The following is a 14,725-nucleotide window of genomic DNA, read 5'->3' on the forward strand; positions in this document are numbered from 1 at the left end:
CCATTCTACGAGAAGGCAAAACATATGTTAAAAAATTAAAATTTGGTAAATTTGTGTACTGTTGACGGCCAAAAATGAAAAAAATTTCGGATGAGCATACCCCGTTAAATGTAAATCGAATGTAATTCCTGGTTTCTAACTTGTGGGGTTACCTGTGAAGCAGCTTAGTAATACTCCAGAATTAAAGGAAACTAAGCTTTTAAGTACAACTCTAGGGTGAAGGCAGCATGCTTTGGACGACACAATCTCCAAACTTTCAGAAGAGGACTCAACCGTTAAGTGCTGAAAACATGGAATAACGACAAATCTTGGAAAGAAATACTACAATATTGGCCGTGAGACTCCCGCGCATGCCCGAATCAATGCCAACTCTGGTGTAGTTTTTCCTGTCATTCTACTTCTCTCCATCCCAAACCAGATCCGAGAGGTTTTGAGCCAGAAGCAAATACTGGAGCATTGATTCTATCCAGCTTCTTCTTCCATTGGAAGCCCGAGTTAAACAACTGACAATATAGGTCAGTCTGCCCCACCACGGCACCAACCACCAGGACAATCTTTGGTAATGGAATAAAAGCACAAAACTTTAGCCATAAAGTTTCGCCCGCATGCCTTAGAGGTCTAAGATGGTTAGGTCACTGCTACAATGCTCGTTATTTACAAAACAATTTGTAAGAAATTGAAGAGAGGAATACAAAAATAAGGTAAAATATAAGATCTGATGGTTAACTCTCATGCATGGACCCATCATATTATATGTAATGGTCATGCTAATAAACGCTGTTTTCCTTCCATCACAATGTCAATGCTCAATAATTACATCACTGTTAAAACAGATAAATACTAGGCTTCCAGTCTGCCCACTACTCATTCACATTGCTTTAGTAATATTAAAAAGGGCCACTACTCCTTCACATTGCTTTAGTAATATAAAATAGAATTAGGCTATTCTATCAAATCAACAAATTAAACCAATTACCACAGCCACAAATGGGGCTTGTTTCTTCAATTGCACAGTAACTGTAAAAATTCAATGAAAGTTATCTTTCCCTTTCACAAAAGATAATAGAGGCTACTAAAAATAATTTGCGAACTCACCACCCTCCCAGGACAAGTAACATTGAGTCCCATATATGATTTCTGAGGACCTGAGCAGGGTGACTAACCTAAATGACAATAGAAATGTTTGAAAAGGGAAAAAAGGACTGAATCAGATATCCTGAATGTTGTCCATGAAGTGCTGTTAAGGATTTCACGAAGCATTCTACCACCCCATCCCTACAAAACAAAGCCACCGGTTAATGTTACAAAATATTCTCCCAAGTAGTTGTCCACATGCATAAATAATTCCAGCAAATCAATATAAAAAATGTACTCTGAGGCAGGATCAAGAAAATGACTTGTGCATGCAATATGGAGGGGGAAAAAGGAGCGTACATGAAAAGGTAAAATAACAATGCCATATTCATGTTCGCATGTGCATAGATTCTGAACTACACAACTGCAACCAGATATTTGTAGATGCGTACCACTTGGCATTTGATTTGTTCGTACAAAGCAAAATGTGTGCAGTAAAAGTTCCTCTCACAACAACCTGGGTATTCGAGTCAAACATATAATGGAACTTCCCCAACAAACAGTTTAGGCCTGGTATATGACGAATGTCCAATTGCACAGATTTGCGTACACATTGTAGGGAAAAAGATTAACACATTATGGATATTCTACCTTGGCGCAGAGAAAATTATAGGTTCCCCCTTAAGCTTTTGCAATTGATGGCAAACACATGAAATTGGAGCTTTACAAGTCGAAATATAACACCCAGCCACTAGAGTTAGAACTATAAATGATGTTTGATCCACAACAACAATGAAAGAGAAAAATATTTTAAAAGAAAATTAACTGATTCACAAACTGAAAATAATATGACTGCTTCTTAGTACCAATTGATACTGTCAAGGCTGTTTATACACCAAATATAGGTAAATGAGTAAACATATGTTATTTCTTAATTAACTCAGGCCATTTTACCCACTTGAGAGAAAAGTCAATCTTTATAACAGAATAAACAGTAAATGTTTTGTTACAAAATAACAAAAAACATTTTCTTAAATTCAAATAACAAAACCAAGATGGATTCATCAAGGGCTAATAACTATATGAAAATTAAAACAGTCAAATAGAGGGCAGATTCATAGTAGTATTTCATTTTTCTACAGAAAATGTGATAAAGCACATGATGAGGCTCTGCATTACCTATTTACAGAGAGCATATAAGTCACTTGAAATCTGAGGACTCATGGGGTTCCACACTTCAAAGATCGCCATTAGATCCAAGAAGACCTTGGTTCAATATGTCTCCATCATCATTTAGACGCGAGCCAGTAGTGGGAGATTGAATGTCATCCACAGCAAACCAGCTGGGAATGCGAGCACCTTTACCAATGAAACCAAGACTTCTCCCTTGTCCTTGACCAGGTAAAGTCTGTGACACTGTACCACCACAATCGATGTTGCTAAAGTTGGGCAAATCAAGATTTTTCCCTTGTCCTTGATCAGGCAAAATCTGTGACACTGCACCAGCACCCTGGATGTTGCTCAAGTTAGGCATGAGACAAGATTGATTAACAGGACCAATATTCCCATGAAGGGTCTGCGCCCACCAACCGACATCAGTACAGGATGGCACTGATGAAGAAATTGATTTAGGAATCGAGCAGCTATTTAGCACAGCGACATTCTTGAAGACTTCATCTGAGACCTGTGCCTCACCCACTTGTACATTACTTGAATTAGACGAAAGTAGGTTGTAATCTACAATTCTACTGCCTTTCTTATAGCTGGAGCTATGGCTTATGGGGGAAGGATTGCTCCCTGCCTGAAAACTAGTCAGCGGCTGTGAAGGGACTACCATGGAGTTCTGATTTATGAGACCAGGATTATTTCCACCTTGAAAATTGGTCAATGATGAATTCTGATTTATGAGACCAAGATTATTATCTGCCTGCATACTGGTTGATGACTGAGGGGGGACAATTATATTCATAGGATTAGGATTATTACCTGATTGAAAACTAGTCGATAATCGAGAAGGCACTACTACAGAATTCTGATTTGCAAGCACAGGATTCTCCCTTTCCTGAAAACTTTTTGATGCCTGAGAGGGAAGAACTAGACAAGATGGTTGCACATTAATTGCACGATGGGATTCTGATAGCACAGGATGCAGCTGTTGCTGCTGTAACACGGGGACCTGCAAGTTACTATTTTGAGTATTACTTAACCCTCCAAGATTGCTGGCGGAGATCACTTTACTGGAGGATGAAGTAGGAAAACCAGAAGACAAGCCCCTAACAGCATTCGATTGAGGGAACTGTCTGGGCATGTTGGCCGGGCATTTCATCAGAGGAAGACCAAATGCTATGCCATGTTCAATAGGAACAGACTTAGCTCCTTGCATTGAGGCTTGTTGAAGAAGTGGTTGGTCCATTGCTGACATTCCTAAGCTGCCAGAAGGTCGACCTAAGAGCTCATCTTGCCAAGCAGCCAAGGTTTGTGGAGGAATTTGACCTGCGACAGTCAAACCTTGGAAATCAAGGCTTCCAAGAAAAGGCACTTTTGCATTTGAGCCAACGCCAGACAAGGAATTAGGAAGCCCAGTGTGGTGTTGAGCTATACTCAATCTCTTCAGATACAATCTGAATTTCTGCACAAATTCAGCAAATTGCTAGAAAATTAGAATTGTCAGTCAACATTGAGTACAGGGAAAGACTGAAAAACATAGCGACGGACAATGAACGGGAAATCAAAAAGAGATATGTCGATGTTTTAATTATCTTCCTAGATCATTTAAGTTCCTTAACATTCTTTTCCCTTTACTATCATAGTTTTTAAAGTACAATCAAACTCTGATCCATGGCATACCAACCGGTCCATCATTTGCTGCATATTATGGTCCAGCATGTACTGGCACAGGTATGGAATATGAAACTGGTATTGAAACTCTTAGATAAGCAAATAAAACTTCTGTGGTCAACAGACATTGCTTTTTTTATAAAGCAATTTCATGACGTATGTATGATAACAATAACAAGGTCCTGTGTTATCTTCCCTGGGGAGGAAAATCAAGAAAAAGGAAGGCATATAAGGCAAAGAAGTTGTTGAACATTAAGAAACTCTTCAGTACCATTTTAGGAAATATTTTCAGATCTTACTCGAAGAAATATCATGTGCTTTGTTAATGATACTCAAAGGTGTTCTTCCACCCATATGCCACTTCAAAATGTTTTTGGAGAGGCCTTCATCATAAGATTGTAATCATAGTTTTTCCAAACAAATGTAACTCTTCTGTTTCTGTTTGTTCCATCTCTTGTTTCTGTTCGTTCATAAACTTCAGCATATGGACTCAGAAAACAAATTTCTATGAAAGTCTAGAATATGCAAATGCTTCCAGCACGTCCACGTATAAAATCACCTGAAAGCATAGATATGCTTTTGTGACCAATTCATCTGATGTTTCACATATTGCCTATTTAACTAGACCCTATATGTACCAGTTCAGGTAACCACTATGTAGACATCCTTTCAGTTCATATCTATGCTTATACTAGAATCCCTTTATATGCAATTCATGTTTGAACAGAGACAGGAAAATATATTCATCTCTTATATCTCATACTAATCAGCATAAGCAGCAAGACCATATTCTTTATATAGCTGATATTGTCTAGTGGCTGATATATTAAGTAATACATATTCTTTCCTTTTGTTTAAGAACCTTCTAGTAATCATAAGTGTCTGGAGGGTTTTCATCTCAAGAAATGACCAAATACTTTTTCCTGCCACCAATTGTTTCTCACCACCATCAAACTTTTTTGAGGGCTTAAAAAGTAAACTTTTTCATTTCAATTTTTGTACATCACATGTTCTTCTTTTCAGTCATAGGATTTATGTTCTAGAGTTTCATATATTATCATTTCCTTGATCACTCAATGTGTGAGAATAAAATACTTCACGCTTTTAATTGCTTAAGTTAGATTAACTTGCTATGTTACATAAATCATCTGTTCATACAAAAGATGACACTCATGTCTCATTTCAATTAATAGTAAATTCAGTCAAAGAATTGATGTGAACTTGGACAAAATCTGGGTTACCTTATTTCCTTTATCATGAAGGTATCCTCAGTGAATGATGACAAACACAATACTCAACAATTTGATATTAATGGAGCTAGTACATTAGTCAGAAATGATTTCACTTGCTGCATTAGTATAGGACACTTTGCACCAGACATTTTTAGTAGATGCTTTTAATTATGTTTTGATCTTTCAACTGAAATGTTTCATCTAAGCATGACTACTTCAGGGATTTGGTTGGAAGATTTACTAGGGAAACCAAGGTTTTGATAATGCTGATATCAAAAAAATAATGGAGCGACTTCTTTTTGAGGTGAAAGGAGGGCCAGAGCCCACCAATTCATTGAAAGAAATGAAAGAACACAAAGACCTCCCAAGGAGAGGAGGAGAGAAACTACAATTCATTGAACCAGACTTCTACAAGAAAACAACAGCCCCTTTGAAACTATTATTTGTTGTTATAACGAAAACTATTATTTGGGGTTTTATATCAAATAGATAGTTTTTTTATTAATTTTTGGACCATTTGTGCTACAGCTCATATCTCTTGTTAGTTTGAAGCCATTAAATCAATGGTTCAATAGTTCACATTTTATATAATTTTCTAAAATATCTATAAGTATCAATATAAATAAGAAGATTTTAACATATACATATGTGTATGTATTTATTTATGTATGTATAAGCCCCTCTCTATGATCCAACAGGTTGAGAGGTCCTAACCCAAACATGACCCAACCTGCTGGCAGGTCAGGATTGGCTAATCCATACCCGACCCGTGAACCTGACTGGTCAGATTCAAGTCGGTTTACAAATTTTCACCGCCACCGCCCACTGAATACAAAAATAATTTCTTCTAGCAGATGTGGGGATCTGGATTTTAAAATACTTGCCGTTGAACAGTGAAAGTGCTGACCATTATAATGGAATAATGACTAAATCACAGCCGTTATTTCTGTTATAAAATGTCACAGCAGCCGTCAACATTCCAAAAGAAGGCCCACCTTGATGTTTTGCATCAAATTTGAGTATGAAAGATGGGATTGCTTTATGAATTGGTAATGAATGTTGCCAAGTTGTGATCTTCAATAGACATATTACGATCCATTATGATTTTGAAATTATCTAAAAATGAAAACAACAACCCTAGTACCATCTCCATATCTGGTTTACTTGTAAGCTTTATTGGGTACGCCTTATATACCGCTTTTGGGCAACCCTCTTAACAACTAAGAGATCCATTCGAAGAACATGGGGATTAGTTGAAGTAATGAGTCTCCCATATTGGGAGGCTCGTTACTTTAATTTGGATAATGAAAAATTATTTCATTTTTTTAGTGTTAGTCGGAACCTTAGGCAGTTTTCTAAAAGGAGGACCCATGTAAGAATAAAAGATCCGTTTTAACATGAAATGGATATCTCCGATCAACATAAAGAAACACGGATGAGCCAACTTGATATTTTTGGCATTATCATCATAAAGAAGAGATTCCGGATTTTTGTTACTTCCTATCTTTGGGGCAAATCGAATCAAGTGGCTAAGAAGTTTTGAACTTTCTATTACATATCCGTTGAAATCAGTATTTGTGTGGTTCTGCTTGAGCCGTACGAGATGAAATTCTCATATACGGTTCTCAAAGGAGGAATTCTTTTGGTTTTATAAACTATTTTATTCTTTGGATTATAACTATTCTTTTAGATTTCTCCTTCTGTTTATTAGTTTTTTGAATTTATTGTTTTTGGGCTACCTTGACTCTTAATTGCGCTCTTATTGCTTAGCTGCCAGGTTGTCCGTCAGCACTTGTCTGCCTCTTATAATCAGATAAAACATTAATGACTATTATGTGAGAAGCTTTTCACGCTAAGGTTGTATATGTTGTTTTCATAAATGTAATGAGTACATGACTAGAATGGGATTCAACCCATTAAAGTTCAAGAGAGATTTTTGGAATATTTTGCGGGGTCAGACCATCTGACTCCAAGAAAAAACAAGCTGCCTCTATAATCTGACTCTAATTCCTTACAACATCATAATGCACTTATGCAATTTGGTTTGTCAAAAAGCTTCTTATGAATAAACCCTATAAAATTTCAAGAAGCTTCTTTAAATGTGATTCTGACTTTGCAGTTCTCAATAATTTATCTGAACTTGCATAACATCTTTAGCTTTTTCATATTCTGGCATGAAATTTTATTCTTCAGTTCAAAACTAGACGAAACAAGAATTATACAAAGTAAAACACAGAGCTCCAACCTCCTCATAAGTCATGCCAAAATTGTAAATAATTTTTTAGGGAAATATTTCACTAATGGGCAACATACTCCATAACATAATGTATTCTTGCCCAGGACATCACACAACAAGGTTTACAACTTAAGTATGCGAAGATATAGCAATGCAATTATACCCATTACTACCAATTAATCCTGGCAAAGTTTCAGGTCATCATCTATTACAATATCCCAATTTCAGATAAAAATGCCTGGTGTAAGATATATCTCTGTTTGATTCATAGGAGAATAAAGAACAAGTTCTCTGTTAGATCAAGGAGATTAGAAGTTCAACAACAAGGATAAAACTGAGCTGTTCCAATAAGTTGGCCAGCAAATGAAGTATGGATATTTCACATTTTATCCCAGAACACAGAGTTCTATGTGATTGATAAACAACGAGAAACTAAAATAAGAACAATCAGTTGCTTCCAAAGTAAATTTAAATGTAGTTCAAAGTCAAACCTGCAAATGGCTCGCTACATTTTCTCTAGTGAGATTTGGAACATTCATCAAGTCAAGGATTCTCTTGGGGACAGCCTCTGCAGACAATTCAACAAAATTCATCAATATAATAAAGCTCAGCAACTCCAATTTATGTTCAGGAAGTCAATCTTCAGTATCATACTTGTAAACAAACCAACCAAAGCTAATGACTAAAAACTTCTCTGGAATTCATAACTCAAACAATATGAAGGGACAATACAAAAGATAATAAAGGGTTCTAAGTAATTCATACTGTCTATTCCAAGTTGGTTTACAGCATTAACAAACTGTTGATGAAGTTCCACAGACCACACTACACGTGGTTTCTTTGATGAAGAATCACTATTATCTAGTTCACCTTCATCATCTTCTCTACCATCTCTTCTCTTTTTCTGAGATTTGCTGGCATTATCAGTTGCATCAATCCCTGAGGAATTATTTTCAGCATCACCAGTGACTCGTCTATTACGGTCAGAATCCTCAAAGCTATCAGAATGTTCAGCTTCTCTGTTGTCTTGCCACTTCTTTCTAACAACATGCTGCCATATGTTTTTCAGCTCTTCCATGCGAACAGGCTTAATTAAATAATCACATGCCCCATGCTTAATTCCTTGCATCACGATACTGGTTCTCATATCAGCCGACATCACTTCAAATCCATAAATGAAACTTATTAAAACTTTCCTAGAATAGAAGAAATAACTATAACTTTCATGAAGAAGGAAGAGTACTTACTGATAACAGGAAGATCCATTTCAAGACCAATAAGTTCAAGTAACTGGAACCCGTCCATGTCAGGCATATGAACATCACTTATTACCACGTCAAAACCACCCTTTGTCTCACGCAGAATAGATAGTGCTCTTGTAGCCATGGTACAAGTTGTGACTGCAAAAAAGAAAGTGCTTGAGTTTTACTTATATAACTCTCATCCCAAAAACTAATTGATTATGCAAGTAGATCAAAATCACTTCCCTTCTACAAGACTGTAAGCAATGCATCAGCATAGAGAATGAAACTTGAAAGATATCAAAAGAACAATTTCAAAGGAATCAAAGTGCTTTCTTAGGAGGAAGTTGCACCATTTATATTTTGCATATGACTCATAAATGCTAAGACAGCCCAGGAAGTGACTTTGCAAGCTTCATTAGGACTCATAAATGAAACTTTCCTTCGGCATTGCTCCCATGCATAATTATTCTTGATAACTATTTGTCTATTTCCACTCATAACTTCTCTTAGTACTAATTTCCATGCACAACTTCTATTTCATGACTTTCGTTGTACGAGCGCCACATTTTGGTCATTTCATCATCAAACAGCCATCTTAGTTGGTCTATCAATGGTTCAAAAATGGTCTAAACACGATCAAACAACTTATTTGCCAACCAGATTAGTAACAATATATCATTAAATTTTTTTTAAGGAAAAAAAAAACTAAGGGTCTATATGGTGGCACATAATTTGAATTACTGTGTAATCAGAATTACTTGCAACAAATAAACTTTTAAATTTAACAAAACACATACATATGGCTATTTGCAGTAATCCAAGTTGCATTTGCTTCAACTATATGCAACCAAACAGCCTTTTAAAGGAAATTCTATAACTTGAACGGCCAACAAAAAGAAAATTCGTTTAGCACCAAATATAATTTGTGGAATGGATCTCTAGCAACACTTCAAATGCTGGATTAACATCGGCAATTCTTACAGAATGATTGTTCTCCTAAATCATTCATGACTCTTCAAGATAAAAGTAAGGCTGAGAATGGAAACTTGACACGGAGAAAATGGAATATAAAGATTTGAATCTTTGATTCAATAATCAGAGAATTGGAGTACGCAGAAAAACAGTTACTAAAAATCAGCTCAAGGGAATTGGTGATTATTAACAATGCTTCCACAATAGGAATGACAACAAAAGTGATAGTACCAGCATCCACTAGAAGGGTTTTCCAGCAAATGGTCATGTTCGAGAAAAGGTCTGTCCGCTCATAGATGAGTGCTTATGAACATGATATCAAAGACTGATTTTTGCAAGCTTGCTGGCTTCACTTTGAGGTATTCAAATTCTATCCTTTCTTCTTGTTTTCTTTGCTTTACAAGTTCAAGAATTTTCAATATTCAGATGTAACAGAAGGAGATGTTCGGTAGCTGAAGATTAGTATCAACACATAAGTAAACAGAGAGGTCAAACCATTGGCTCTACAAAATTCTAGTTGAGTCCTGACATAGAATTTCGGCGCCGCCCACAAGTCCACAGACTTACTGATTTTCCATAGTAGAAACAAACACCTATTTTCTATTTAAATATAATATGATTTCTCAAAAGTAAGATAAAAATATGGAAATATAATGATTTACTAGTAAATTCAAGCACACCCCGACCTCCAATCTATCTGTTTCAATACATAACTCCAAAAACCTAGATCCACGTTTGATGTTCCCCACAAGCAAACGAGCATGGGACTAATAATCATTGTTCGCAGGTATGCCAACAAAACAAAGGAGCAAAAAACAGTTGCATATTGGCAATATTCACATTTTATCTACGCACGATACAGCATAATCTAGCAGCAAGAAACAGCCAAAAGTCGAATGGATACAACCCAACAAAATTTACAGATCAGGATAATATTCAAAAATCATGAAAACAAAAATTTGGTATTCTCTAACAACAATCAAGAACCAAATTCACAATAAACCAAATCAAAGACCACCATCAAACCATTAAAGACCGAACTTTCCCACCCATAATACTTACCATTATAACGGCATTCCAGGAGCATCCGCTCCAAAATCCTCAAGCAGATCGTGTCGTCGTCCACCACAAGAACCCTCATCCCCACTGGGAAATCCTTCGGTATCGGCTCCCTCACCTTGGACGACGACCCATCATAAAAACTCCCCGTTCCCATGCTCGACGGCGGCATCTGCTGCACCTTCGCCATCTCCACACCGCCCCTCCCCACCCTCTAAAGAAAAAAAACTCGAAAAAAAAACTCCAAACCTCCAGACCACCTCAAACCCTCACCGAATCCCCTCCCGGACCTCCATTCCCCGCCTTTCCAATCAATACTCCATCCTCCCCTCCGATCCCCCACTCAGGAACCCCCTCCGCCGCCACAAAACCCCGGCTGAGAAGCCAAAGCAACCCCAATTCCGGACGGATCCGCGGCAAGATCAAGAACCAACTCCCCTTCCAAGCTCCAACAGGCGGCCTCTCCGGCCCCCAACGAGATTTCCTCGGTTCGATATTGCCAAAGATTAGCTCCAGAGAAAGAAAGAGAGAGAGGGGGGAAGCGGGGAAGAAGACCGCAATATAAACTACCCTCCGGCGTCTCTCCGCTTTATTTTTCTTTGAGGATGCAGGCGGAGTTTATTTATAGCCGAACGAAACGGGGAGAGAGAGAGAGAGAGAGAAAGAGAGAGAGAGAGAGAGAGAGAGAGAGAGAGAGAGAGGAGTGGAGCGCGTGCGCACTGGAAGAGGCGGCGGGTGGATGGCAGTGGGAATCACTAAAATTTCCGGGTTTCAATATTAGGTCCGGTGGCCAAAACTAGCGTTGCAAAAGAAAAAGATTTCCTCTAGGTTTGCAACTTGGAAAGGGACTCGTTGGCACTTAAATGCAGTGGGTCAAGGGAGCACGAAAGGAAGGTCATGAGAGACTTCTTCTCAATTTTGGGCAGGACTTTTTTTGGGTCCGTCAAGGTAGTGTGGTTTGAGTGAGAGGATTCAATGAATTGTGTTGTGTTGATGCCCATCTACAACAAGATTTTGGAATGAATCCATAAAGGGGGAGGGTTTATGGGGCAGGTGGTTTAATTTGGAGGTGTAGGATGCATTTACAAGTTTCTAAAGATAGGAACATGGGCTGGCACTTGAAATTTTCCACAACAAAGGAAGGTGTTTAGGGGTCATGCTTTTTATTTTAGGCCTTCTTCAATACTTGGGCATTGCATGCAGATTTTAGCAATGATGCAGGTGGAAAGTTTGATCGATCGGATCTGATGGATTATATTCTTCGGAAGTGTTCAATGGGTTGTTTATTTTGTATGCTGGGTCGCAATTTTGTGCAACAACTAGATGGTTGGAAGGTGATCCTCAAATGGTGATTAGATAGATTAACAAGCCATCCTAGCCTCACTTAGATGTTCATTGGATGGTTCTTGATATTTGCCGAATGTTGTGAAAGCTAGATTCTTTTAAGGAATCTCGCAAATTCAAAGAGGAAAATAAACTTGCTGATTGGATGTCATCATACGTGGCTTATCACTCCTCTTTTTGTTTTTGGACGTCTATTGGTGATTGTCCACTACTTTACCAAAGGAAAAAAAAGGAAAGTGCACATACTCATCTATAAAAAAAGAGGCATGTGTTGACTTCCTGATTCTTACGCATTTTATACATTGTATAGCTATATAATATTTTAAATTTAGATATGTGGATTTAAGTGGTACTTGAAGATCTTAGCCTCCAATATCACAATATTTGGTTGAGGATAAATTTTCTTGATTATTTATAAAGAAAGGGAGATTGAAGAGTATGTTATTCATAGGATTAAAGTAGGTTGGATAAAATAAAGAAGTGTAACTAAAATATTATATGATCGCAGAATATTATATGATCGTAGAATATTATATGATTGTAGAATATCTGCCACGTTGAAGGAAGAATTTTATGGTATAATTATAGGATCAACTCTTCTTTATGGTATAGAATATTACGTAGTTAGAAAACAACATGTGTATAAGCTGAGTGTGACCGAAATGAGAATATTGAGATTGATGTATGGTAACACCCAAAAAAAGTAAAATAAAATAAAGTCATGCATAAAAAAATGGAGATAGTACCAATTGAGGATAAACTAAGAGAAAGATTTTGACTTAGATAGTTTGGATATGTACAACGTATATTGAGAAATGCACTAGTATGAAGGAGCGATTTATATATATAGAAAGAATGAAGAGAGATAGAGGTAGACTAAAAATCATACGAGATTAAGTAGTAAGAAAGAACTTGATATCTCAATATCTTTAAAAAAAGTATAGAGCTAAAATGAGTAGAATAGAGGACAAAAAATTCATGTAATTAACCTCAACTAGTTAGGATTAAGGATTAGTTGAATTGAGTCAAGCATAAATTCTCTTGATGCCATGGAGGTGTAAAATAATATAAACTTCCTCTTTTGAAAGTGAATAAAGAAATGTTGCTTGGAATTGAACATGCAATTTTGATTGCATGTCTTACTATGTTCCTATGTATTATGATCCATCTAAACAGCTTACTGAAGAGCATGACATTGTTGCATGCTTTGACCTTTCTAGCTTTAATTTTGATAAATAGAATTTACAAGTTGCTTAGCCATGGTTTTGAATGGTAGGATGAACTCAGGTAGAATAATGTGCTGAGGAGCACTCAAGGTTAACGAGTGAATAAAGCATATGCTGCCCAGGTGTTCTTGCAGGCACATAAAAGATAACCCAATCAAGTGCTTATTTATATGATATATATATATATATATATATATATATATATATATATATATATATATATATATATATATATATATATATATATATATATATATATATATATATATATAAGAGAGAGAGAGAGTACTATCTGATAATTATTGTTTGAAGATACTAAAAACATATTTTTTTATATTATTATTTTTAAATAATTTTATACCATCAATTTTTAAATATATCTATATTACTATACCTAAATACTGCATTATCATAACATTATTATTGGCTACTTATCTTTCCAAATCTCTTGGATTGGTAGTGTGTGCAACTTTGATGATTTTGGATGAAGTTGTCTTAAAATCATAGTATATATGGTTTTCTTTTTTTTTTTTTAAATTTTCTCTTCAGAATATGGCCCACTGTAGTTTTGAGCCTCAGACAGTTATCTGATGATCATTATTAAAGTGTTTTCAAGTCCATTGGATTCACACTGATCATGCAGAGCTTTTTAGATTTTTATCATAAGGAATTAGGATGGTAGAAGTCTGTCCAGAAATCAGAATGAATGTGAGATTAAACTCATATCTCTAGCATCAGGATTTTACCAACAGGACCAGTTGGCACCCTCCAGAATTTTCCCAATGAAAGCATGCACGAGATCTCCTTGTCAATTCCATTTGAGCTTGAGACCATGTAAAACAAAAAGCACAAGCGACCCCCACTTGTGAGAGGAGGCTTGTGCTAATCCGCATCTTTCGAGTGGACGAGAAATGAGAAGCCCACATCACATGCCACGTTCTTATCCATTTGGCGGCCTCCCACCAATGCCAATCCAAGCCGCCATCCCATCACGGCACCATCCATGGCTCCTGCTGCTTCTGAGCCGGAACCACGTCAAGGTCCAAAAGGTGGTTCTAGCGACCACTTCCTGGCACCCGAGTATAATCGCCTTTTGGTTCGAAACATTCGAGCTATAATGAATGATGATGTTGCCTTTCAGGCTAAACACGTGTTTAGATAGGCGAATTAGACTGCGGATAGGCTGGAGAAAAGGAATTATCTAAAACGCTTGTTATTTTTTGATCTTATTGAATGTATCTGTACTAGAACAGTATGAATCATACGTTTTAGCAATAAAAAAAAAAGTATCATGTAATGCAAGACGGCGCGTAGGATATGAAGATGACGAGATGGAAAGCGAGTGCTGGAATCTTATAGACTACAAATGATATAAGGTAGATGCTTAATTCAACAGGATGGATTAATTATTTGCTAAAAAATATATGGGATATATTGTGTATATTCTTAGCTTATGTTAACAATATTATTGCTTGTATTTGCCCCTCCTGGCCCCCAACT

General features: G+C 36.7%; 1 protein-coding gene across 2 annotated transcripts; it reads right to left on the reverse strand.

Annotated features, from left to right (window-relative positions):
* Nucleotides 1–928: 928 nt before the first annotated feature.
* On the reverse strand, nucleotides 929–11,368 carry LOC103701611 (two-component response regulator ORR21-like). 2 transcript variants are annotated; one of them, XM_039130157.1, is made up of 6 exons: nucleotides 10,659–11,351; nucleotides 8,628–8,780; nucleotides 8,146–8,541; nucleotides 7,872–7,948; nucleotides 2,254–3,703; nucleotides 929–1,275 (listed from the first exon to the last, which is right to left on the reverse strand). In XM_039130157.1, exons 1-5 carry the CDS (start codon nucleotides 10,843–10,845, stop codon nucleotides 2,312–2,314), a joined length of 2,205 nt encoding a protein of 734 aa, XP_038986085.1. In that variant the 5' UTR covers nucleotides 10,846–11,351; the 3' UTR covers nucleotides 929–1,275; nucleotides 2,254–2,311. The 2 variants fall into 2 exon arrangements, with proteins under 2 accessions (XP_038986085.1, XP_038986086.1); XM_039130158.1 differs by lacking the exon at nucleotides 929–1,275 and having other exon boundaries at nucleotides 2,489–2,971; nucleotides 3,061–3,703; nucleotides 10,659–11,368.
* Nucleotides 11,369–14,725: the final 3,357 nt, after the last annotated feature.

Source organism: Phoenix dactylifera, chromosome 9, assembly GCF_009389715.1.
Source record: "Phoenix dactylifera cultivar Barhee BC4 chromosome 9, palm_55x_up_171113_PBpolish2nd_filt_p, whole genome shotgun sequence".
NCBI lineage: Eukaryota > Viridiplantae > Streptophyta > Magnoliopsida > Arecales > Arecaceae > Phoenix > Phoenix dactylifera.

Bases quoted from the DNA above. Each gene is read 5' to 3' on its own strand.
- LOC103701611 (XM_039130157.1), bottom strand. From the start codon at position 10,845: ATGGCGAAGGTGCAGCAGATGCCGCCGTCGAGCATGGGAACGGGGAGT. The intron at 8,781-10,658 runs GTAAGTATTATG...TCTTTTTTGCAG, and splicing joins CCTGGAATGCCGTTATAATG to TCACAACTTGTACCATGGCT. The intron at 7,949-8,145 runs GTATGAATTACT...AATTGTCTGCAG, and splicing joins AAACCAACTTGGAATAGACA to AGGCTGTCCCCAAGAGAATC.